The 26,099-nt window shown below is 43.4% G+C and overlaps 1 protein-coding gene across 2 annotated transcripts; it reads right to left on the bottom strand.

Annotated features, from left to right (window-relative positions):
* Window positions 1-1,025: 1,025 nt before the first annotated feature.
* On the bottom strand, window positions 1,026-26,043 carry LOC135557639 (sodium-dependent multivitamin transporter-like). Of its 2 annotated transcripts, XM_064991111.1 has the most exons (16): window positions 25,953-26,043; window positions 9,403-9,889; window positions 8,454-8,936; window positions 8,013-8,078; window positions 7,728-7,779; window positions 7,483-7,550; window positions 7,206-7,360; window positions 6,948-7,088; window positions 6,707-6,836; window positions 5,981-6,069; window positions 5,666-5,778; window positions 5,370-5,437; window positions 5,097-5,183; window positions 4,740-4,927; window positions 4,360-4,585; window positions 1,026-4,197 (listed from the first exon to the last, which is right to left on the bottom strand). In XM_064991111.1, exons 3-16 carry the CDS (start codon window positions 8,799-8,801, stop codon window positions 4,018-4,020), a joined length of 1,911 nt encoding a protein of 636 aa, XP_064847183.1. In that variant the 5' UTR covers window positions 8,802-8,936; window positions 9,403-9,889; window positions 25,953-26,043; the 3' UTR covers window positions 1,026-4,017. The 2 variants fall into 2 exon arrangements, with proteins under 2 accessions (XP_064847183.1, XP_064847184.1); XM_064991112.1 differs by lacking the exons at window positions 9,403-9,889; window positions 25,953-26,043 and having other exon boundaries at window positions 8,454-9,379.
* Window positions 26,044-26,099: the final 56 nt, after the last annotated feature.

The raw sequence follows: 26,099 nt of genomic DNA, 5'->3' as shown, positions 1-26,099 counted from the left end.
GGTCCAGGAGAGGAAATTAAGAGAGGTTCCTAATACACACAACATCCCCTTCTGTCTAGCTTCCTTCCTGCTTAAAATGTGTCAAATCCAAGTCTATTTACCAACTCAGTGGCCTTGTGATTTGAGTGTCTGCCCTGAGTTTGGGAGTTCAATCCCCGGCCGACTCATACCAAAGGGACCGGCTGACTCATACCAAAGGGACCTCTGCTTGGCACTCCGCATTAAGGACCAATATTGGGGGCAAGGCCCTGCGATAGACTACTGTCCTGTCCAGGTGGTGTACTTGTACAGCTGACTCATACCAGAAGGGACCTGGTGCCTCACCTGCTCCTATGAACCGTTCTGGCTCGCACAAGCCAGGGCTCATACAAGGCTACTTACTTCAACTATTGAGGTTTCAGTCAGAGGCAACAATACTTGGCAACGGATAGAGTTCCCTCTGAGTCTACCACTTGAATTAGCATATCACCAGTAGGAGGTACTGCAGTGGGGCTGAGCGAGGGGCCTGGTGTGGTGGCAACAGACGGTTTGCGGTCATTGACACAAAGCTGGGATAATAGTGTTCCAACATGGGGAACGAGACGCCACAGGAGTGGCACATTTTTTTTTTTCATTTTACCTTTATTTAACCAGGCAAGTCAGTTAAGAACACATTCTTCATTCTTATTTTCAATGACGGCCTAGGAACAGAGGGTTAACTGCCTGTTCAGGGGCAGAACGACAGATTTGTACCTTGTCAGCTCGGGGGTTTGAACTCACAACCTTCCGGTTACTAGTCCAACGCTCTAACCACTAGGCTACCCTGCCAGTGACCCAGAGTCAGAGTGACCCGCCAGAGAGAGCGAGAGAGAGAGGAGCTGAAAGAAGCAGGGAGAATGAAGGCTACAGGATACTGCAATGATAACAGCCCTCCCTCAGGATGGGGAAGGCATAAACACAAGAGGAAGGCCCCCACTCTTTCGCTCAAAATGAATGCTGATTAAACAAACCCTGCGAGGGCTCTATCACATTGATTTACAAGAAACTTCAAATCATCCAATCAAACATTTTATTTTCAAAAACAGAGCAACGACGGATCTTACCACTTACAATTCATTCACTTAAACATTTCATCTTGAGAGGACAAATACATGCCAATGTTGTGAAATAATGACCACTAGAGTGGTCAGACACAGAATTAGCACAGAATTATTGAAGACTCATTTCATGTTCGGTAGTGTCCAAAATAGAGAAACTATTTGCAAACGGAAAAGGTACCACTTTTCCAATAGGGAAGCTCAGTTCTGTTCCCTTTTTGAAAACGTTCACTCCCATTTTGACTTAATGAACAGGACACAGACATTCTGTTTGGTGAAGGAATGGAGCTCTACTCCAACCTGTCACAGCCGCCCCTGTGTAGTGTGCTGGTAGGATGAGCCAATCAACATCCATGAAATCGAACAACATTAAAAAAAGATTACAATACAGAGATCAAATGAAGGCCCAGCCAAAGCAGTGTAGTTGACCAAACTCCACTGCTTATGGTTTTGTGGAATACATACTAGGAATAATTCATACAAATGGGAGAACAAATATTGACAATAAATAGAGTCAGAATATTTATCATCGTTTGAAATGATCAAGTGCTTCTCTGTCATGGCCAAGTGCGTTCTAAATGTACCCTAAACTAAACACACTTCATAGTAACTTGGTATTGATGCTATGGTTATAGACTACTCAGGATTGGTCATTTAAGAGGCCATGATTTACAGGTTCACTTTACATGGGTACATTTTGTGTTATTCGATCTTGGAGTTTCCTGGTGTGATTTGTAGGGGTTTAAAATTCAAGCAAACACAATACAACTGTTTTGGCCTTCATGTGCACCTGTCGCTCTACATATTTTCTAGGTAGATGGCCGTGCCAACTTTAGAGAAAGATAACAGCAACAGAATTGGTCTTGATGGTGCTCAGAGTGTATTTCAGTATTACTAGAACACAGTGATGAACCCACATTGGGTAAGTTGACATCTGTTCACGTCGGACTAAGTTCACCTGAAACATGTCCTGGAATGAGGTGGGCTTCACTTCATTTAAAGGGTAGCATTACAGATACACATTTCAAGTAACTTAAAGTATAATACAGGAATCAATGCTGTCCCATTTGATCAGACAATTAAATAGATTCTCTCTATACATCAACTTAAATCAACAAAACACCAACGTTGTCAGTCACAGGACATAAATATCCTCTGTTAAAGCAGTGGGGGGGGGGGGGGGGGACGAGCCAAAAGTAATGTACGTCAAGTTAGCAAACATCCAAGACACACATGGAGAATCATTATAGCTGTGCGATACAGCAGAAGTCTACTTGATCACCATCCTGATTACACACTGATCAGTTGTCAAATTAACAGAACTACAATTAACACAGACTACTGATGAGGCACTTCATGACAACTATGGGATCTACAGTGTGGATGCATTGAGAGGACATGGTATTCTACATTCAACTATGGGATCTACAGTGTGGATGCATTGAGAGGACATGGTATTCTACATTCAATAATGTCACGAGCAAACCAACAGTTTGTCTGGTTGTCTCAATGAAGTAAGTAGAGACTCAATGGCCTTTCTCTCTCTAAAAACATGATCCCAGTAAATGGCAAATGAGGGTGATCCCTTGTGCTCTATAGATCTGTATGCTGCACTTATCTCGCTCTTATCTAAGTACGTATTCATTTATTATAGCAGCTTGAAAGGCAAACGTTAAACAAAGGCCATGTAAAGCAAACAGACGTACGGAGCTTAAGAAACCAAAGCTATCGATTAAGGGCACTTTCACATATTTCTGTGTGATCCGTATCTTAGAGCATTTGGTACCTGATCCGAGCTATAAAACATGTGAAACGCAAATGAGCCCTGGCTCAAACTGATCCTGGACCTGGTTGAATGGCGGGTCCAAGTTCCAGGACCAGAGTACAAGGTATTGTGACGCAGCAGCGTGAGTCGTGTGAAACTTTTTGCCCGTTGTTAACAAGCTAGCTTCCCAACGGCATGTGGAATGTGTCTCGCAAATCACATTCTGAAACAGTTATTTTCAGATCTTGAGAAAGCAAAACGTATTTTTGTAGATTGTCACAATTCAGGAAACCGATCAAGGATACCGAATTTCATATGTGAAAAGGACCTAGAACACGGTCACTATGCCTTAAGTTGTCTACTGGGACATAAAATATTTTGTCATATTCTTAGTCCATCTGACGTACCTGCTTAATCTTCTCTATAAAAATAACATGCAGTGACAGTTACATCTGAAGTACCTCGCTCTTCACTGCCTGGTCGCTACCTGATTCTCTTCTAGAAACAGAAAAGACTTGGGTCCATTTTCACAGTCATTGGAACAACTCATTGTGTGCATGTGCGGCCACAATCCTTCAATCATAATTGGACAAAATCACAGAGTGACACAATCACAGTCCAGGCTTTAGTTCAGTCCAACAATGACGAGACTTCTCCTCAGCTCGGAGCGTGATTGCCACTTGTGTTGCGTTAGTATTTCTCCATCCAGGAATCCACCTTGATTCAGACATTTTGGCTCTTCTCAAAACTCCAGTTTCATAACTAGTGATTTCCAGTTACTTCAGTTCAGGAAAACTGACCAGTGCCATCGTTAATGAGGTACCAATGAATTCAAGATACCCCTGGACCCCCATCCACTAAACGCGTTTTATTACACCATTCTTCAATCTAGCAAAGGACTCGGGCCCTGACTCTCTTAACCACCAGCGATTTGTGGTGTATCAGTTTCTCCAGGAAGTAAGGGTCAGAGGTGAAACTCCCTGTTCCTCCACATTGACCCTGTGGCGCTTGATGGAAGTCATGTCCAGGAACCCTGAGTCTCCATTGCCCTCCGGTCCTATGTGGATCTTCTCCCCTGGGGCAGAGAAAGCTGAGCAGTAGGGGGGCTTGTGAAAGTGCTGGGACTTGGCTGGGGGCTGTGTGTGTGTGTGTGTTGGGGGGGGGGGGGGTGTGTGTCTACAAGGCCGTCTCCTGCAACGTGTGAGCCAGTCGGCAGGAAGGCTGAGGAGTTGCGGTCTCCTCGTCCTCATCCTTCTCTCGCTCCGTCTCCTCAGTCTTCATCTCCTCTTTGGGATGGGACACTCCATTGCTCTCCTTCCGAGCCATCAGGTAAGGATGCGTGTCGATAGCCTTGGGCTGAATTACATTTAGAAGGATGAAGAAAAGAAACAGCGAGTGGCTATCACAATAACTGTAAAGGTCATTCACAATTACTACTCTGTGACAATGTTACGGCTGGTATGTTGGTTGTCACTGGTTCATAGGCGGTATCCTCCATCTCGGAGGCCTACAGCCTACCTTCTGTGGCAGTGGGGTGACACAGCAGAGTGTCTCCCTGTAGCATTCAGGCAGGAAGAAGAGCAGGTTGCCCAGGACAGGGTACACCGTCCCTGGGGTCAGGTCCTGCTCCTTCATAGGACCAGTCAGCAGGCTGACTATCAGTCCCACTATCACCACAGTGGTAGAGTTGTGGGCACTGTACCACAAATAGGATAGATTGTACAGGGCCTGCACACCCGTAGGCCTGGAGAGACAAACAGGTACTTGGTCAGATTCATATCATCTTCCTTAAAATAGTTTGAATATTTTTGGAGGGATACAGTTCAAGTTCTTTATGTTTGATGCTGGTGTTCTGGTTACAATGCTACCAATTCAACGAGGACAAGAAGTCACTGTACTTTGGTTTGGCGGTGATCAAGGTAATCAGGGTGGTCATGACAGCAGTGGTCATGTTGCCGGGGAGGGGCATAGCGGTGCCGTTGATGATGGGGGGCAGAGTAGTGGGCACCCCCATACGGGACACGAAATGCCCAATGCCAATCCAGAAGGCCATAACCAGGCCTGCCACCAACCCTACTATCGCACCCTGTGGACAGAGAGTTACATAAAATTCACCACAGATAAGGAAAAAAAAAGTCATCACAATCTTACGGTATATTTTACTGTTCAGTGAAGAAACCCATATGTCCTCTGCATTAGTATCCCTCAATGCCAGCCAACTTGACCCGTGATACCAATGCATTATTTTGACTTACAGTGGAGTTAGCCCAGGGGAAGAACATTCCCAGACAGAAGAGACCGAGGAGAGGACCACCCACCATCCCAAAGATACTCAATGCTGCCTGGAGGAGAGAGAGAGAAGAAAAAGAGGTTTATCATCTTTTACTCTTATGTAATATGAAGCCTCTGTCAAAGATAGTAGTAGGTGATCCTATGGGGGTGGAGGCAACGTTGCTAAATGTCATTCTGCTGGGTAGAGGAGTAACCATGAACTACAGCAAAGACAGCAGGGGACATGGGTCAGTCACCTGCAGCACTGAGCCCATGTGAGACGCGGTGTAGGCCATGGCCAGACACACCAGCCCGTAGGCAAACGCTGGGAGGAGAAAAGAGGAAGGGAAAAACAGGTCAGGACCACAGTAGTACAATCCTGATAGTGTACAAAAAAAAAAACAAAAAAAAAATAATTATATATATATATATATATATATATATATATATATATATATATATATAAAACAAAAAGCTTGATAAAATATGAACACTGCCTGCCACTGTTCATAAACACTGCCAGCGTGTGGCCACTCAGAGAACAGCAGCTCACCCAGGCCTTTGGAGAGCAGTGTGGCTTTGGCCTCCGTCATGGTCGGGCAGTAAGGCTTGATTAGGTCCTCCATGGTTACCGTCGCTAGGGAGTTAAACGCTGATGAGATGGTACTGCAACACAAGAGGGAGGGAAGCTGAATGAGTAATGTCATGGGGCGTGTGTGGTGTAGTGTGTTCATAACGGTATCATAATACAACCTTTACTGGTGTCCCACAACACCATGACATTAATGTAGCAGAGAAACAGTTCCCTGGGGTCTGACTTGTACTACAGACCGAGAACATGAGAGCCAGTAGCAGTTAAGTGAAGTACCTGAGAGCGCCGCTGAACAGGCAGGCGACAAACAGCCCTGGTAGGCCAGGCAGGTCCCTGAACACATCCATCACAAAGTACAGCACCATCTGCAGACCGGAAGGAACATTTAGACTGGATCAGCAGTGACAAAATTACATTTATAGGAGTTACTTAACCAAACAATGGCCTCAACTCAAACATCTTTACAAAAGCCTTTCTTTGTCTATGATCTGAAGAGATATTCATTAACTAGGGCTTCAAAATGAATCAGATTCACATCAAAATACTGATATGTGCAATATTCATATCGCACGCAATATTTTGAAAAGTGTAACATCCGGGTTTTTTTCTCCTCGTGCGGCTGCTTCGCGTACACGCCAAGTCCCACACCCTGTCACGCAAGCAGCGCAGTTCCTCAATCTCGCTGTTAGATTCACTATTAAGTTTGCATGCGGTTCTGTTACTGTAGGTCAAATGCAGTCAACATATTGTTCCAAACAAGAACGATGCCGCTTTCCACTTTGCTTCTTAATAGAAGACATTATACTTCACTGATTTCAACAGTTCACCCAAGAGTTGATCAACAGCAACAACAACAAAAATAGCAATCTTTGATAAAACAATTACAATAATGCCCATATCGTGCTGCCGTTAACATAACCACAGCCAAACAGTCACATCAGGATGTCAGCACAGCGAGGGACCACCAAGTGTGTTGTTATGGAGGTAGCAAGTCCTACTTGCCTGGTCGTTGGTTTTGACGTAACCCTTATCCAGTGGGCTATCCTCACCGTAGCGAGCAAACATCACCAGGCCCATCAGACAGCCCAGACACAACACCACCTGCTGGCAGGGAAACACCACGTAGCACGACCTGGCGACACACCACAACGTATAATATTACCATTGCGTCTAAGCGATTGTTCCTTTTTATATATATATATTTTTTTTTTGTTTGTTTACATGATGTAATTCAGTTGCTTACATGACCGCCTCCCTCTCAGTGCGGGAACTGAGGTACCTCTGGACCTGGGCCTGGTTGACCCCGTACAGCGCCAGCATGAGGAACACCCCGCCCACGCCCAGCGTCCAGAACGTGTGCCTCTCCGTCGGGTCAGGGTTCAGGCTGCATGAGACACAGGTCAAAGAGGAGGAGGGTTACAACACTACACTTTTAAAATACTCTGTAACTGGTCCAGGGACAGTTCTAAGTCTCATTAGATCCACTAAGGAAAAGACTCACTCTAGACTTGCGATGCGGCTGCCGTTGATGGCTTTCCTCCACACCTCTCCCATGCCTCCTGCCTGGTGGGCCCCCACTATGATGACCGCCAGTTGGCCAGCAAACATCACAATGGTCTGGAACACGTCTGTCCAGATGACTGCCTTCAGCCCTCCCTGACACGCAAGACAAGATATACATACTGTGTATCCAGCTGTATATAATAATTGCATTTGGAGTTGTAGGGAGATGGGTGGCTAAATTGAAAACTCACTGACGAAAAAAAAGAGACACTCACTAATGTTGTGTACAGGGTGCACACCAGTCCCATGGCCAGCACTGCCCCCCAGAGGTCAAATCCAGTCACTGCAGGTGGACAGTATCAACAGCACACACTTCCAACATGGATCACATTTACACCACACCAGTCATTCATCGTCTATAAAGCCAGAACAGGTACTAAAGTTCTCACCGAACATACTCAGTGAAACTAGTATTATTCTACCACTTTATATTGGAAATACACGTGACAGATCCCTTTACCTGCATTGAGTGCGAGTGCTGGTGCATAGAGGACCACTCCCATATAGATCACCTGCAGAGACAGTCAAACAACGGTCCAAATTCAGACGCAAACTGAGTAGGAGCCATAGGTGGTTGATTAAAATACATATCAATTACACATCAAGTGGTGAGTTCCTACTTGTACAGAATGTCCCTGTTCTGCAGAGCACAGCATGTCCAGGATATTAGTCACGTGGGAACACACCAGGAGCACACACAGACAGACATAACTACCAACAGTCTGGAGGACACAAATACACTCACCATCTGAAAGATAAAGGTCACGGTGCCCATGATGCGAACCGTCTTATTGAAGCGCAGCTCCAAATACTACACAATGAAGAAAAGACGGGGGAAGGAAAGAGGGATGTTAAAGTCTACCACTGATCATAGAGCCTTAGTCATCTGTGACGGTCGCTTCCGAGCGCAATAGAAGTGGAGATTCTAAGGGCCGGGGCACAGTCCTTTGTTGTCAGCAGCACCGTCTCTTCTGCTGTACTCACTCTGATTCCGCTACTCTGGTTAGCCATTGTCAAAATGAAAAAGCAGACAACATGCTGAGAATGTTGTTTTTGTGTTCAACTAGCCTCCCTTGCCAGGGTTCTGGCGAGACAGAGGCACAGCGAGATACACCGCTGCACACAAACTCCTCATCATTCACAGACACGGTTTCCTCTCTAGGTAAGGTTAGGGTTTAGAGCTCACCTCATAAGCACTGGTGAGGCGGAGCCTGTAGAAGACAGGTATGAAGACGTGGGCGGGGACAAGCAGACCCAGGAAGTAGGAGACTCCCAGGAACCAGTACTGCGTTCCGTAGGTGTAGATCTCCGAGGGCACCCCCAGGATGGCCACGGCCGACTGGAAGGTGGCGAGCAGCGAGAGCGACACGGGCAGGCAGCTCATAGAACGGTCGGCCAATAGGAACTCCTGCGTGGTGCGCTGGCGCCCGCCGGACAGGGCGTAGAACAGGCCGATGCACGTGGACGCCACCAGCAGCAGGGCAAAGATCACATAGTCCGGCGTGGAGAAGTGCATCTGGACTACGTCCCCCATGATGCCGCGGGGTGAGGGGCTGGGAATGGAGGTGGGGTTGGCCCGTGGGTGGCGCAGCCCGGGTGGATGAGGACGGTGTTAGTGGACACTCACCTATAGGTCTCCTCCCAGACACCGAAGTGGAAGGATAAAATGCTATAGTGAGGAAGAGTTGGGAGACGGAGAGCGTAGTTATTCTCATCGCCTGCGCTCTTAGTTTTTCCTCTACAAGCATGAAGAGCTAGATACACGCAATGCATACAGTAGGTGCTCTGATGGGAACATTTTACACCGCCCTATAACCAAATATAACTCACATCTATTAATTTTCCACTTGGTTACTCTTCCATTACAGAGCGTCTCAGTAACGGCTAAAAGTTGAACATTGAAACACATGGTAAATCCTCTCTACGGTAGGTCCGTCTGCCATGGCAACACAGTCGCTGCTGATAAAAGTGCTAATCAAATGCGCATTAGTTCTCAAGGTTCCAACACACTGACGGTTGGCGGTCTATTGACACACACCACAGTGAGTGTGAGCCAGGGCAGACTGACCTAGCCTAACTCCTTAACATAACAACATTTAGTTAATCAGCGGCCAAACACACAATGATAAATTCACCTCAAGGTGCAACTGACAGAGATCGCGGTGTCCGAGGTCTTCACAGTCTCGCGCTCCCTCAGCGAGGAGACAGGCATTATAGTGGGGCTTGCCTATAGTATTTACAGTATGCCGTTTACATCACCTCACTGATGCAAGGATAACATCCTGTTGGGACCCCGACTCGTGCATTTACAGGACAGGGAGAATACTGATCGTTAAATAACTAATAGGCATGGGAGAGGGAAAAAGGGAAAAGAGAGCGAGGGAGGGGAATATAGACAAGACAGGGAATAGAGAGAGAGGAGAGAGGCAGAGGGAGAGAGAGAGAGAGCTAATTGATACGCTTGAAGCAGGTCTTACCGTGTCAGTGGTTGGTCTGGCTGGCGAACGCTGGTCTGAGGTTGGCCGTCTCACACAGAACCTGGAACTTAATAATAGCCAAGCTGTGGGAGTGTCTTCCTCATAGGCGTCAATCATAAACCCCTGTAGAAGGCAAAGGGAAGACCTGCAACAACATAAAGTGGTTTTCATAGTTACAACAGAAATAATCATTCAGAACATCTTGGATATTGTTTTAAAAGTATAAGTGCACATTATAATACCAAACTTGATCCTACCCATCGTTTGCACTGCCACTAAACAAACTATCATTTACAGTCTGTACTTACTGACAATATTTGTATTATCAACTTTCAAAACATCAGGACCCACCACACTCTTAATCACTTTCACTGTTCTACCAGTCAAAACATCAGGACCCACCACACTCTTAATCACTTTCACTGTTCTACCAGTCAAAACATCAGGACCCACCACACTCTTAATCACTTTCACTGTTCTACCAGTCAAAACATCAGGACCCACCACACTCTTAATCACTTTCACTGTTCTACCAGTCAAAACATCAGGACCCACCACACTCTTAATCACTTTCACTGTTCTACCAGTCAAAACATGCAATACTTTCTTTCACACAACGTGCCTTTTGACAACACACCCAATTTCAGCTGATCTGAACTGTCCTGTCCTGCATAACTGGCAGCTTCCTGCAGAGCGAGGCGAGTCAAGGAGTTCTGGTGAGACGCTGAGCTCTCATTCCATTAGTCCTCAGAGCAAGCGGTCATGTGTTAATGCGAGAGTGTGTGTGTGAATGTATGAGAGGGTGAGCTGGTGTAAGTAAGTGAGGGGTCAGTGCCATGACTTCAGTCCTTACATTGTGCAATCATCATCATCATCATAAATCCTAGATTCCAAGGGATGCAGAAGTTTAAAGCTCCGGCTGTGTGTTAACAATAAACTACCCGACTTCTCCTCATTCACTCCATGTTACACTTCAAAGTAGGACGCCAGTATGTCTGACAGTAAATTATCCTCTCACGTTGCCTTTTTTATACATCAGATTTCTATTCACAGTTAAATGAAAGATTAAGATATTGTACGTTTCCCATTTTTGACTCCCCTCAACCCCCCCCCCCTCCAGAATGCCTTCAAACACATTCTAAAAATAAAGGCAAAGTCATTGAGGGACATATCAGAAAACAAAAACGTTTACAACATAATGTTTCTTAAATACAAAGCAAAAACTTTAGGTGATCTTATAGGCCCATATAGCTGGAACCTCAATGGGTGGGGGTGGGGTCCAAGAGTACTAATCTGGAGAAAGCCTTGGGGGTGTTTAAAATAAGATATCATCGTGTCCCCGGTGGAATAACATTTGTTGGTTGACCCTCTAATGGTATACTTTATTTGTTCTAATTTTAGGAATCGCATCAAATCTTTGAGCCAAAGAGAGGCAAAGGGAGGACTGACAGATTTACAATCCAAAATCCTTCCGCAGGCCAACAGGGAGGCAATGGTATCTAGCAGTCTTATTGGTCAGGGAAGGATTGTCTTTTGGTACTACAAAAATAGATATTTCTACACTGGGCTGCAACTCAAATGCTTCAGACAGGTAAATATAGTGGACCAGTAGTCTGCCAGACGGGGTCACACACACACACACACACACACACACACACACACCTACCTTATCACAAAACAACTGATTGGCTCAAACGCTTTAACCTGTTGAGTGTAGGGGGCAGTATTTTGATGTATGGATGAAAAACGTACCCAAATTCAACTGCCTATTTCTCAGGCCCAGAAGCTAGAATATGCACATAATTGTCAGATTTGGATAGAAAACACTAAAGTTTCCAAAACTGTCAAAATATTGTTTACTGCGAATACCTGAGGAAAATCCAACTAGGAAGTGCCTCATTTTGAAGGCTCCCTGTTCCATTGCATGCCTACCATCCATTTAAAGGGATATCAACCTATGGCTTCCACATGGTGTGAACAATCTTTAGACATAGTTTCAACCTTTTATTTTGAAAAAATTAGCGAGAACGATCACATCGCATCAGTGGATGGCTGGGTGCCAGCAGAGTTTTGCATGCGCCAACAGCATGGAGCAGACATTTTCTCTCTCTCTCTCTCCTATTGAAAAAGCTACGGTCCGGTTGAAATATTCTCGATTATTTATTGTAAAAACAACCTGAGGATTGATTATAAAAAATGTTTGTCATGTTTCTAAGAACTTTACGGATACTATTTGGAATTTTCTTCTGCCCCGTCGTGACGGCTCGAGCCTGTGGATTACTGAATATAATGCGCCAACCAAATGGAGGTATTTTGGATATAAAATAATCTTTATGCAACAAAAGGAACATTTATTGTGTCACTGGGAGTCTCGTGAGTGCAAACATCCGAAGATCAAAGGTAAGCGATTCATTTTATTGCTTTCGTGACCAATCTACTTTGCTGATAGCTGTTTGTAATGTTTTGTCTGCTGAGAGAGATGTCCTTACATAAACGCTTGGTTTGCTTTAGCTGTAAAGCTTTTTTGAAATCTGACACGCCAGGTGGATTAACAACAAGCTGTGTTTTGCTATATTGCACTTGTGATTTCATGAAAATTAAATATTTTTAGTAATTTAATTTGGCGCTCTACAATTCAGCGGATGTTGACGAAAATGATCCCGCTAACGGGATGGGTGCGCCAAGAAGTTAAGAAGGAAAGAAATTCCACCAACTAACTTTTAACAAGCACACGTGTTAAATTAAATGCATTCCAGGTGACTACCTCCTGAAGCTGGTTGAGAGAATGCAAGTGTGCAATGCTGTCATCTAGGCAAAGGGTGGCTACTTTGAAAAATATCAAATAGATTTTGATTTAACTTTTTTCCCCTACATTATTTATGTGTCATTTCATAGTTTTGATGTCTTCACTATTATTCTACAATGTAGAAAAGAGTAAAAATTCAACTTTTGAGTGAATTGGTGTTCGAAAACTTTTGGTCCAGTAGTGTATTTCTATACAAGCCCATTTTTATTCTGAGCTTCTTAACTAACTTGTCAATATTCTATTTAAAAAGGACAGCTTTTCATCTATCCAGATATTTGTAAGCAGGGACACAATCAATATGGACACCATCCAAAGTACATATACTTAAATCAGAGTTAATTTTATGCGCTCTAGAGAACATATACTTAGTTTTACCTGCAATCAATACAAATTTCAGGTCAATAAAGTTTGTCGTTAACACAATAAAGGCAAACTGTAGTTCACAGAACCTGGTCAACCGTGGGGTAAATAGCATTCACGATAGTATCATCGGCATACAAGTGCAGGTTACAATTGTTCACAGACAAGTCAATATTGTTAAGGTAAACAGCAAAAAGTACAGGACCCAGAATCGACCCCTGCGGGACACCTTTCGTGATATCCAAGAAACCTGATTTAACACCATAAGTAGATAAAGTTCTCTCTGTCAAGTCATTTTTAAACCAGTTACATGCAGCCTGGTCTAGACCAATTGAGGAAAGCCTCTGAATTAGCAGTGGGTGATCAACAGTATCGAAAGCCTTCGACAGGTCAATGAAGAGGGCAGCACGTTGCCTTTATCCATACAGTTAACCACATAATTTATAACTAGGGATGCAGCAGAGATAGTGCTATGACCTGGTCTAAAACCAAACTGGCGTACATTTGCAATATATTTCAAAGACCTTAGCTGAGAATGAATCAAGTCTCATATTTTAGCTCGGCAAGAAAGTTTAGAAAAAGGGTGATAATCATTTAGGCACACTGGCGTTGCTTACCAAGATGACATTGATTGTCCCTGAGTGGCCGAATGACAGTTTTGACTTAAATGGGCTTGAAAATCTATGGCAAGATTTGAAAATGGCTGCCTGGCAATGATCAACAACCAACTTGACAGAGCTTGAAGAATTTAAGAATAAATATGCAAATATTGAACAATCCAGGTGTGCAAAACTCTTAAGACTTAACCAGAAAGACTCACAGCTGTAATCGCTGCTAAAAGGTGATTCTAAAAGGTGATTCAGTGGTGTGAATACTATTGTAATTTAGATAACTGTATTTAATTTTTAATAAATGCGCAAACAAATCTAAAAACAATGTTTTCACCTTGTCATTATGGGGTATTGTGTGTAGATGGGTGAGGAAATAATAAAGATTTAATCCATTTTGAACAGTTAACCCAGAACTGAAGTCTTGCGTAATTGGTCAGCTGCTCAATTAAGTTATGGGTCGATACATCATAAGAGAAGACACCAAGTGACACTAGAATGAAAGGCGGAAAGAGGAGCTCCACCCTCTCTCTTCGCAAGTTACAGGCCAAATACAATCTCCCCTTCCGAAATTCCAAAGATGCTAACACCTGCGGAATCGAGATTTGTCCAAATAACCAGCGAAAAACCTAAACACCAGAACTATGGTTTCTCGCATCTCGTTCAGTCCCAACAGATTCTACGGTACCAGTTATATTTACGTAGATCTGTCCATGAGAAATTACATAAAACATTTTAAAAAATGTCCTTACTGCAATGTTAGAGAGTGCAAAATGCCTACCATCTATCGCAACAATTTCTGACCAGCTAAATGCTTTGGGCTAAGGCTCAGTGGTCCTGTTGAATCATCTCTTCCAGTCACAAGGTCTGTGATGATCAAACGGTGAAAGCCTGCCTTGACAGGCTGTCTGTGTGATTCTCCTGAGCCTATGTGATCAAACCCAGGGTGTCTGACCAATTAAACACCACTCGTTAGGAGTCATCACCTCTGAGGTACAACAGACAACGAGAGAGAGCAGTCCATGCCGCAGCATAATCTCTACAGGAAAAGAAAACCGATGCATTGGGCTCCTAAATATACCAGCAGTTAGGAAAATGATGGTAAATAAGGTCATGAGTGACTCCAGACTCATCAAATAGGCTAGATACAGTCATTGGCAAACGCAAACATGTTTAGGGCCTATTCAAATCAACGTACTCACTTGTAGTGAGGTTTGATATAATTACAGGTTGTACAGCTGCTGAAACAGCAGTGGTGTCTTATGGGGTTTCACTTGCCCTGTGCCAGCCGTGTAACAGAGAGACACAAACACTGTGCCCACTGCTCATTGTCACTACAGAGGGTTATTTTTCATGGCTCCTTTAATGAGAGTCCCTGCTGGTCTGGTCTCAGGCCATAAAGTCAGCCACAGCATGGGTCAGCATTGTGTGTGTGTCTCCAACAGGGTAGAAAAATAACTACTGCAGAGCCAGAGGTATTTATAGAAACAGGGAAAGCTACTTAAAATGCCAGTCTTGATGCATGATCAGGGGCAATTGAAAATGTGTTGCCAACAACTTGGTTGCCTTCTTCCAATATATGTAGGTCATTGAGGTTCATAAAGTAATCAGTGCTCCCAGCCATCCAGGACGTACATGCCAAGCGGTGTCTGAGAAAGGAATGAGAAAGTGCCAAAGACTCCAGCCACCCGAGACATAGACTGTTCTCTAAGCTCCCATCCAGCACGCAGAACCGGTGCATCATGGCTCAGACAAACAGACTCCAAAACCGTTTCTATCCCCTGACCATAAGACTTAAATGGCCAAACAACTACTGCTCTCCATCGCCCACAGACTATCCACACAGATTATATACCCATCCACAGGTATCTACCCAGGTCTCTAAAATTAACATTGATTAGATGCATTTCTCCATTACGCTGCTGTTCATTGATTATTGACTGCCATAAACATTAGTATTTATCCTGCTACTGGTCACTATTACTCCGTTCGCATATATATATATTACCATTAGTATATTACAATAAGTATTAATACACTGCTCAAAAAAATAAAGAAACAACACACTAAACAATAAAACAACACATTCTAGATCTGAATGAATGACATTCTTATTAAATACTTTTTTCTTTACATAGTTGAATGTGCTGACAACAAAATCACACAAAAATGATCAATGGAAATCAAATTTATCAACCCATGGAGGTCTGGATTTGGAGTCACACTCAAAATTAAAGTGGAAAAAAAAAATCACACTACAGGCTGATCCAACTTTGATGTAATGTCCTTAAAACAAGTCAAAATGAGGCTCAGTAGTGTGTGTGGCCTCCACGTGCCTGTATGACCTCCCTACAACGCCTGGGCATGCTCCTGATGAGGTGGCGGATGGTCTCCTGAGGGATCTCCTCCCAGACCTGGACTAAAGCATCTGCCAACTCCTGGACAGTCTGTGGTGCAACGTGGCTTTGGTGGATGGAGCGAGACATGATGTCCCAGATGTGCTCAATTGGATTCAGGTCTGGGGAACGGGCGGACCAGTCCATAGCATCAATGCCTTCCTCTTGCAGGAACTGCTGACACACTCCAGCCACATGAGGTCTAGCATTGTCTTGCATTAGGAGGAACCCAGGGCCAACCACAACAGCATATGGTCTCACAAGGGGTCTGAGGATCTCATCTCTGTACCTAATGGCAGTCAGGCTACCTTTGGCGAGCACATGGAGGGCTGTGCGGCCCCCCAAAGAAATGCCACCCCACGACTGACCCACTGCCAAACCGGTCATGCTGGAGGATGTTACAGGCAGCAGAACGTTCTCCACGGCATCTCTAGACTCTGTCACATGTGCTCAGTGTGAACCTGCTTTCATCTGTGAAGAGCACAGAGCACCAGTGGCGATTTGCCAAATTATTATTTTTTTTTACACCTTTATTTATCTAGGCAAGTCAGTTAAGAACACATTCTTAGGTTCAATGACGGCCTCGGAACAGTGGGTTAAAACTGCCTTATTCAGGGGCAGAACAACATTTTTACCTTGTCAGCTCGGGGTTTCGTTTTTGCAACCTTCCTGTTACTAGTCCAACGCTCTAACCACCTGCCTTACATTGCACTCCACGAAGAGACTAGTGATTATGTTAAGATTGATTGTTTTTTTTATAAGATAAGTTGCTAGCGAGCATTAAACGTATCTTGGCTCCTTGCTGCACTCGCGTAACATGTAGTCAGCCTGCCACGCAGTCTCCTCGTAGAGTGAAATGTAAATCGGCAATAATCTGCGTCCAAAAATTCTGATTACCGATTGTTATGTAAACTTGAAAATCAGTCAACCTCTACTTGGCAAACCTGTATTTTTGGAGTTTCTCCCATTCTTCTCTGCAGACCCTCTCCAGTGTGGTTGGATGGTTGAGTGTCACTGCACAGCTATTTTCAGGTGTCTCAAGAGATGTTTGATCAGGTTAAAGTCCGGGCTCTGGCTGGGCCACTCAAGGACATTCAGAGACTTGTCCCGAAGCCACTCCTGCGTTGTCTTGGCTGTGTGCTTAGGGTTGTTTTCCTGTTGGAAGGGGAACCTTTGCCCCATTCTGAGGTCCCTGAGCGCTCTGGAGCATATTTTCATCAAGGATCTCTCAGTACTTTGCTTAGTTTGTCTTTCCCTCGATCCTGACTAGTCTACCAGTCCCTGCCGCTGAATAACATCCTCCACAGCATGATGCGGCCACCATGCTTCACCATAGGCATGGTACCAGCTTTCCTCCAGACGTGACAATTGACATTAAAGGACACATAGTTCAATCTTGGTTTCATCAGACCAGAGAATCTTGAAACTGATGGTCTGAGTGTCCTTTAGGTACCTTTTGGCAAACTCCAAGCAGGCTGTCATGTGCCTTTTACTGAAGATTGGCTTCCATCTGGCCACTCTACCGCCTGATTGGTGGAGTGCTACAGAGGTGGGAGAACCTTCCAGAAGGACAAAAATGTCCACAGAGGAACTCTGGAGCTCTGTCAGAGTGATCTCGGGTTCTTGGTCACCTTCTCAATTGCTCAGTTTGGCCGGGCGGCCAGCTCTAGGAAGAGTCTAGGTTGTTCCAAAATTCTTAGATTTAAGAATGATGGAGGCCACTGTGTTCTTTGGGACATTCAATGTGCAGAATTATTTTGGGACCCTTCCCCAGATCGGTGCCTCGACACAATCCTGTCTCGGAGCTCTACGGACAATTCCTTCAACCTCATGGCTTGGTTTTTGCTCTGACATGCACTGTCAACAGTGGGACCTTATATAGACAAGTGTGTGCCTTTCCAAATCATGTCCAATCAATTGAATTTACAACAGGTGGACTCCAATCAAGTTGTAGAAACATCTCAAAGATGATCAATGTTAACACGATGCACCGGAGCTCAATTTCGAGTCTCATACCAAAGAGTTTGAATAATAATGTAAATATTGTATTTCTGTTTTCGCTTTATCATTATGGGGTATTGTGTGTAGATTGAGGGGGGGAATTTAAAAAAAATCAATTTTAGAATAAGGCTGTAATGTTACAAAATGTGGAAAAAAGGAAGGGGTCTGATTACTTTCCAAATGCACTGTGTGATTATTTTATATACAGTGGGGCAAAAAAGTGTTTAGTCAGCCACCAATTGTGCAAGTTCTCCCACTTAAAAAGATGAGAGAGGCCTGTAATTTTCATCATAGGTACACTTCAACTATGGCAGACAAAATTAGAAAACAAATCCAGAAAATCACATTGTAGGATTTTTAATGAATTTATTTGCAAATTATGGTGGAAAATAAGTATTTGGTCAATAACAAAAGTTTCTCAATACTTTGTTATATACCCTTTGTTGGCAATGACAGAGGTCAAACGTTTTCTGTAAGTCTTCACAAGGTTTTCACACACTGTTGCTGGTATTTTGGCCCATTCCTCCACACAGATCTCCTCGGTAGCAGTGTTGTTTTGGGGCTGTTGATGGGCAACACGGACTTTCAACTCCCTCCAAAGATTTTCTATGGGGTTGAGATCTGGAGACTGGCTAGGCCACTCCAGGACTTTGAAATGCTTCTTACGAAGCCACTCCTTCGTTGCCCGAGTGGTGTGTTTGGGATCATTGTCATGCTGAAAGACCCAGCCACGTTTCATCTTCAATGCCCTTGCAGAGGTTTTCACTAAAAATCTCACGATACATGGCCCCATTAATTCTTTCCTTTACACGGATCAGTCGTCCTGGTCCCTTTTCAGAAAAACAGCCCCCAAAACATGATGTTTCCACCGCCATGCTTCACAGTAGGTATGGTGTTCTTCGGATGCAACTCAGAATTCTTTGTCCTCCAAACACGACAAGTTGAGTTTTTACCAAAAAGTTCTATTTTGGTTTCATCTGACCATATGACATTCTCCCAATCTTCTTCTGGATCATCCAAATGCTCTCTAGCAAACTTCATACGGGCCTGGACATGTACAGGCTTAAGCAGGGGTACACGTCTGGCACTGCAGGATTTGAGTCCCTGGCGGCGTAGTGTGTTACTGATGGTAGGCTTTGTTCCTTTGGTCCCAGCTCTCTGCAGGTCATTCACTAGGTCCCCCCGTGTGGTTCTGGGATTTTTGCTCACCGTTCTTGTGATTATTTTGACCCCACGGGATGAGATCTTGCGTGGAGCCCCAGATCGAGGGAGATTATCAGTGGTCTTGTATGTCTTCCAGTTCCTAATAATTGCTCCCACAGTTGATTTCTTCAAACTTAGCTGCTTGCCTATTGCAGATTCAGTTTTCCCAGCCTGGTGCAGGTCTACAATTTGGTTTCTGGTGTCCTTTGACAGCTCTTTGGTCTTGGCCATAGTGGAGTTTGGAGTGTGACTGTTTGAGGTTGTGGACAGGTGTCTTTTATACTGATAACAAGTTCAAACAGGTGCCACTAATACAGGTAACTAGTGGAGGACAGAGGAGCCTCTTAAAGAAGAAGTTACAGGTCTGTGAGAGCCAGACATCTTTCTTGTTTGTAGGTGACCAAATACTTATTTTCCACCATAATTTGCAAATAAATTCATTAAAAAATCCTACAATGTGATTTTCTGGATTTTTTTTCTCATTTTGTCTGTCATAGTCAAAGTGTATCTATGATGAAAATTACAGGCCTCTTCCATCTTTTAAGTGGGAGAACTTGCACAATTGGTGGCTGACTAAATACTTTTTTGCCCCACTGTATATATTTTTTGCTGTGACCTGCGGCTGACTATCAGGCAGTATGCTTGTCACGATACCAACATTTTACAAACAATATGATACCAGGCCAAGTATGGCGATACCACGGTTAAAAAAGAAAAGTAGCCTAGCATCCGGTTAGCTCCGCCCCCCGGAAGCTTGTTCCTGTTTTATAAACATTCTCCAAAAACCTGTCACTGAAATTCACACTTCTACTCAATACAACAACTTCACACTGTATAATAGAATGCTGCGTAGAAATGGCTGATTTACTCATATTTGCAAAGGCCTACCTGTGATTTGGCTGGAGGAACGGGAGGAAGGAATATACAAGAGAGACGGCTTATACTAATGGCTGGAACGGCACAAATGGAATGGCATCAAACACATAGAAACCATGTGTTTGATACCATCCCATTCATTCCGCACCGGCCATTAACAGAAGCCCGTCCTCCCCAATTCAGGTGCCACCAACCTCCTGTGATATACATGCATAATGATCTGCATGTTATTGTGTCAGTAAGGAGAAAACACTGCATGAAACCTTTACTCTTCAGTTAACACACACACACTCTTCCTCGCTCTCGTAAAACACACACACAGCTCCCAACTTTTAAAATGTTCGGCAACAGAGAATTAAAGGAGCACCAGAATTGAATCGATTGTTGATATAGTTTAGGCTTACATTAGGCCTATAATCAAATCAAATTTATTTATATAGCCCTTCGTACATCAGCTGATATCTCAAAGTGCTGTACAGAAACCCAGCCTAAAACCCCAAACAGCAAGCAATGCAGGTGTAGAAGCACGGTGGTTACGAAAAACTCCCTAGAAAGGCCAAAACCTAGCAAGAAACCTAGAGAGGAACCAGGCTATGTGGGATGGCCAGTCCTCTTCTGGCTGTGCGGGTAGAGATTATAACAGAACATGGCCAAGATGTTCAAATGTTCATAAATGACCAGCATGGTCGAATAATAATAAGGCAGAACAGTTGAAACTGGAGCAGCTATAATCCTACCTTTTGAGGCACATCTCATGAGTAGCAAACCATTTTCCTTTCTTCCTGGGCCAAACAAATTTGCCTAAACCTAATGTCAAGTTACTAGGTTGTTAGTTAGTAACATGATTGAACAACGTTTTTTGTTATCAAACCAATAACTCGTGACCCGGGATTAGTTTAAAACGGCCCGCGACATGGTGTGTGAAATCATATAAAATGCGCACGAATCCTGACAGAAAGAAAAAAGGTATATCTGGTAACGTGGGTCATATCGTTTTAACCGTTTAAGCTAGAGACACGTCGTTTTCTTTGCTGGAAAGCTGCATGCGTGTAGCCTGACACTCAGAGGCAGCATGACAGTGAACTTGCAAAGTCTACTCTGACTGATCTGTGCTCTTGGTTATAACAGGTGATGAAACGATACGACGTGTCAACATTGCTCGCTTTGCACTACGCTCCAATGTAACAAAATGTACAAATCTAACAGAAGACTCATCAGGGTCTGGGTGTGCATCCCTGCTAGCCATCACGGCTAAATGATATATTGTTTTAGAACTGAAGGTGGAATAGACAGGTGAAGAGTGGACAGAGAGTAGCGGTAGGGCTGGTTGGGGATGAGGCTGGCTGATTACAGCTGTGCAATGCGCATGAAAGTGAACTGGATATTATTGAGACTATAGTGGCTCTCGGTTAAATTCAACTGAATTTATAAACATTTTGTAGCAGGTTCTTTGGATCAGTAGGGCTGAAAAAGTACTCTAAAATGTTGGTATAAGTATCATGACATTTTGGTGCCGTGATATTGGTAAAAGTCCACAATGAAACTGACATCAAAAGTGGAGAATGATAGCCTCCATTTGCATCAAGTAGCCTACCATTTGATTCAATAAATATGTTGAAATGATGATATCACTGGAGTCATTGCAAATACATTTGTGCCCCTTGGGTAACCTACCTGGAGTTGGCAAACATATTTAATACATAGCCTATAACTTGTGTTTATTGTTGTTGTAGCCTTGTGTTATTATGCAATTATTAATGGCCATGTTTAGTTAAATGCAGGTGGAAGTTCTCAATTGTGATCATGGTCACAGTTCTATCGCAACTGCCAATCAGCGGTTATTAGAATGCATTAGACTGAAGGTTACAGTCAATCAGATTAGGCAACAATTACAAAATAATATTAAAAAACAATTTTACCTGAATGTTGATGACAAGCATAGGCCGATTCAGTTCATATCCATATTATTAATATTTGATTTAGTGGTTAAAATGATGACCCCCATCCTCATTAGTCCATTCAAGCAGGGCAACAGAAGCACTTCCTATCTCAAAATTGCCTCGCTATCATGTTGAATACATTTGTCTGTCAATTTGAACTAAACAAGCTGCTAAAGTGTTCATTTTACATATTGCCTAGGTTACTGTAGGCTGAAACTAGATGCCGTCCTATCAGGGGCTGTAGGCTACCTGCATCTAGCTAACCAAACTATGACAAAGTTGAATTACAATCATAAACCCAGATTTTAGTCTGTAGGCCTAGCCTATTGAAATGACATGTTAATCTCCCATATAGGCCATTTATAACAGTTTGAAGTCTTCATACCTGGCACACAAGTCACAATTGAAATAATTTTTTAAAGTTTGTCCAAGTGTCTCTTAAACAGAGATCGAAATCCTCTTTCCAACTTTCATCCCTCAAGTTATACTGAACAAAAATATAAAATGCAACATGCAACAATTAACGATTTTACTGAGTTACAGTTCACATAAGGAAATCAGTCAATTGAAATAAACGAATTAGGCCCTAATCTATGGATTTTACATGACTGGGCAGGGGTGCAGACATGGGTGGGCTTGGGAGGGCATAGGCCCACCCACTTGGCAGCTAGGCCAAGCCAATCAGAATGAATTTTTCCCCACAAAAGGGCTTTATTACAGACAGAAATACTCCTCAGCACCCGTCCCTCCTCCCCTCAGACAATTTTTATTTTATTTTATTTCACCTTTATTTAACCAGGTAGGCAAGTTGAGAACAAGTTCTCATTTACAATTGCGACCTGGCCAAGATAAAGCAAAGCAGTTCGACACATATAACGACACAGAGTTACACATGGAGTAAAACAAACATAGTCAATAATACAGTATAAACAAGTCTATATACGATGTGAGCAAATGAGGTGATTTAAGGGAGGTAAAGGCAAAAAAAAGGCCATGGTTGCAAAGTAAATACAATATAGCAAGTAAAACACTGGAATGGTAGATTTGCAGTGGAAGAATGTGCAAAGTAGAAATAAAAATAATGGGGTGCAAAGGAGCAAAATATATTAATTAATTAAATACAGTAGGGAAAGAGGTAGTTGTTTGGGCTAAATTACAGGTGGGCTATGTACAGGTGCAGTAATCTGTGAGCTGCTCTGACAGTTGGTGCTTAAAGCTAGTGAGGGAGATAAGTGTTTCCAGTTTCAGAGATTTTTGTAGTTCGTTCCAGTCATGGGCAGCAGAGAACTGGAAGGAGAGGCGGCCAAAGAAAGAATTGGTTTTGGGGGTGACTAGAGAGATATACCTGCTAGAGCATGTGCTACAGGTGGGAGATGCTATGGTGACCAGCAAGCTGAGATAAGGGGGGACTTTACCTAGCAGGGTCTTGTAGATGACATGGAGCCAGTGGGTTTGGCGACAAGTATGAAGCTTGGGCCAGCCAACGAGAGCGTACAGGTCGCAATGGTGGGTAGTATATGGGGCTTTGGTGACAAAACGGATTGCACGGTGATAGACTGCATCCAATTTGTTGAGTAGGGTATAGGAGGCTATTTTGTAAACGACATCCCCAAAGTCGAGGATTGGTAGGATGGTCAGTTTTACAAGGGTATGTTTGGCAGCATGAGTGAAGGATGCTTTGTTGTGAAATAGGAAGCCAATTCTAGATTTAACTTTGGATAGGAGATGTTTGATATGGGTCTGGAAGGAGAGTTTACAGTCTAACCAGACACCTAAGTATTTGTTGTTGTCCACGTTATTCTAAGTCAGAGCCGTCCAGAGTAGTGATGTTGGACAGGCGGGCAGGTGCAGGTAGCGATCGGTTGAAGAGCATGCATTTAGTTTTACTTGTATTTAAGAGCAATTGGAGGCCATGGAAGGAGAGTTGACTGGCATTGAAGCTTGCCTGGAGGGTTGTTAACAGTGTCCAAAGAAGGGCCAGAAGTATACAGAATGGTGTAGTCTGCGTAGAGGTGGATCAGAGACTCACCAGCAGCAAGAGCGACCTCATTGATGTATACAGAGAAGAGAGTCGGTCCAAGAATTGAACCCTGTGGCACCCCCATAGAGACTGCCAGAGGTCCGGACAACAGACCCTCCGATTTGACACACTCTATCAGAGAAGTAGTTGGTGAACCAGGTGAGCAACTGCTCCGCCCTCAACCGTAAGGCTCTCCAGAGGGTAGTGAGGTCTGCACAACGCATCACCGGGGGCAAACTACCTGCCCTCCAGGACACCTACACCACCCGATGTTACAGGAAGGCCATAAAGATCATCAAGGACATCAACCACCCGAGCCACTGCCTGTTCACCCCGCTATCATCCAGAAGGCGAGGTCAGTACAGGTGCATCAAAGCTGGGACCGAGAGACTGAAAAACAGCTTCTATCTCAAGGCCATCAGACTGTTAAACAGCCACCACCGCTAACATTGAGTGGCTGCTGCCAACACACTGACACTGACTCAACTCCAGCCACTTTAATAATGGGAATTGATGGGAAATGATGTAAATATATCACTAGCCACTTTAAACAATGCTACCTTATATAATGTTACTTACCCTACATTATTCATCTCATATGCATACGTATATACTGTACTCTATATCATCGACTGCATCCTTATGAAATACATGTATCACTAGCCACTTTAACTATGCCACTTTGTTTACATACTCATCTCATATGTATATACTGTACTCAATACCATCTACTGTATCTTGCCTATGCTGCTCTGTACCATCACTCATTCATATATCCTTATGTACATATTCTTTATCCCCTTACACTGTGTATAAGACAGTAGTTTAGGAATTGTTAGTTAGATTACTTGTTGGTTATTACTGCATTGTCGGAACTAGAAGCACAAGCATTTTGCTACACTCGCATTAACATCTGCTAACCATGTGTATGTGACAAATAAAATTTGATTTGATTTTAATGATCATGCTGCTTCATCATCTTCTTGATATGCCACACCAGTCAGGTGGATGGATTATCTTGGCAAACGAGAAATGCTCACTAACAGGGATGTAAACAAATTTGTGCACAACATTTGAGAAGTAAGCTTTTTGTGTGTATGGAACATTTCTGAGATGTTTTATTTCAGCTAATGAAACATGGGGCCTACACTCTACATGTTGCATTTATGCTCTTGTTAGTTTATCATTTCTTAGGACATTGTAATTATTTTATTAGGTTAGTCAGTTAACTAGCAATAATTGTTCTGATGGAAAACCGATTTTTGCTATTCACATTACAAGTTAAATTGATATTCCTTCATTTGATTTCGCGTTATGGGGTTAAAAGTGGTTTGGCTAAGTGTGGCAACAACTTTGTTGCTGCGAAACAAAACAATTGGGCTAGTTTTCTGGACTTGTGGTAGGGTTCTGAGTGGTAACTACCTGACAACCCTACTCTGCAGAATGGAATCGGGTTGATATCACGATGTTTGACAGGTCAATTTCGAAACATGGAACTTTGTCTTGAAATATGTTACAACCTGGCCACAAGAGCTAGACACAACAGCAAAAGTTGAAAATAACAAATCAAAATATTATTTTTTTTCAAGTTAAACGCTAGCAACCGACACGCTGGGTTCAACAATGTTTAGATAAATTATAACGTTACACGGTCATCAGCGATTGCTACATAGCACGTGTAACATTAGCTTGCTACAGTAACAAGCTAGCTCTATTTCAAACAAGAAACTAACTACCATGGACATCAACATAACGTATTTCCCAAGCCAAGTCCCCAGTTGACTATATAACTCAAATGTTAAACTATAAATAAATGAGTTTAATGAGCTTCCACTGAAGCGAACTTTCAACTCGTGCGTCGGGCTACCGGCATGAGGTTTGAACCAATGTGCTGATGTAAGCATTCAAGACTGTCATGACGATGGCTTGTTTAAATGTCAAGTACACATATCGGGCGACTTTGTTGATTTAGTTGTAAGGAGTACATGCACATCTCACCGTGATCAGATGCGTGAGTCGCCATTCATTCGGTTCGTTATGGAGGAGGAACAAGCGATTCTACGAACCGCCCATTCTCATTGATAGCTTCGACACTACTGCCTTGCTTCACACATGACTAACATATGCTACTAAATTGCTTCTAAT

This window comes from Oncorhynchus masou, chromosome 16 (assembly GCF_036934945.1).
Source record: "Oncorhynchus masou masou isolate Uvic2021 chromosome 16, UVic_Omas_1.1, whole genome shotgun sequence".
Taxonomy (NCBI): domain Eukaryota; kingdom Metazoa; phylum Chordata; class Actinopteri; order Salmoniformes; family Salmonidae; genus Oncorhynchus; species Oncorhynchus masou.
This window is presented reverse-complemented; position numbering and strand designations above follow the sequence as displayed.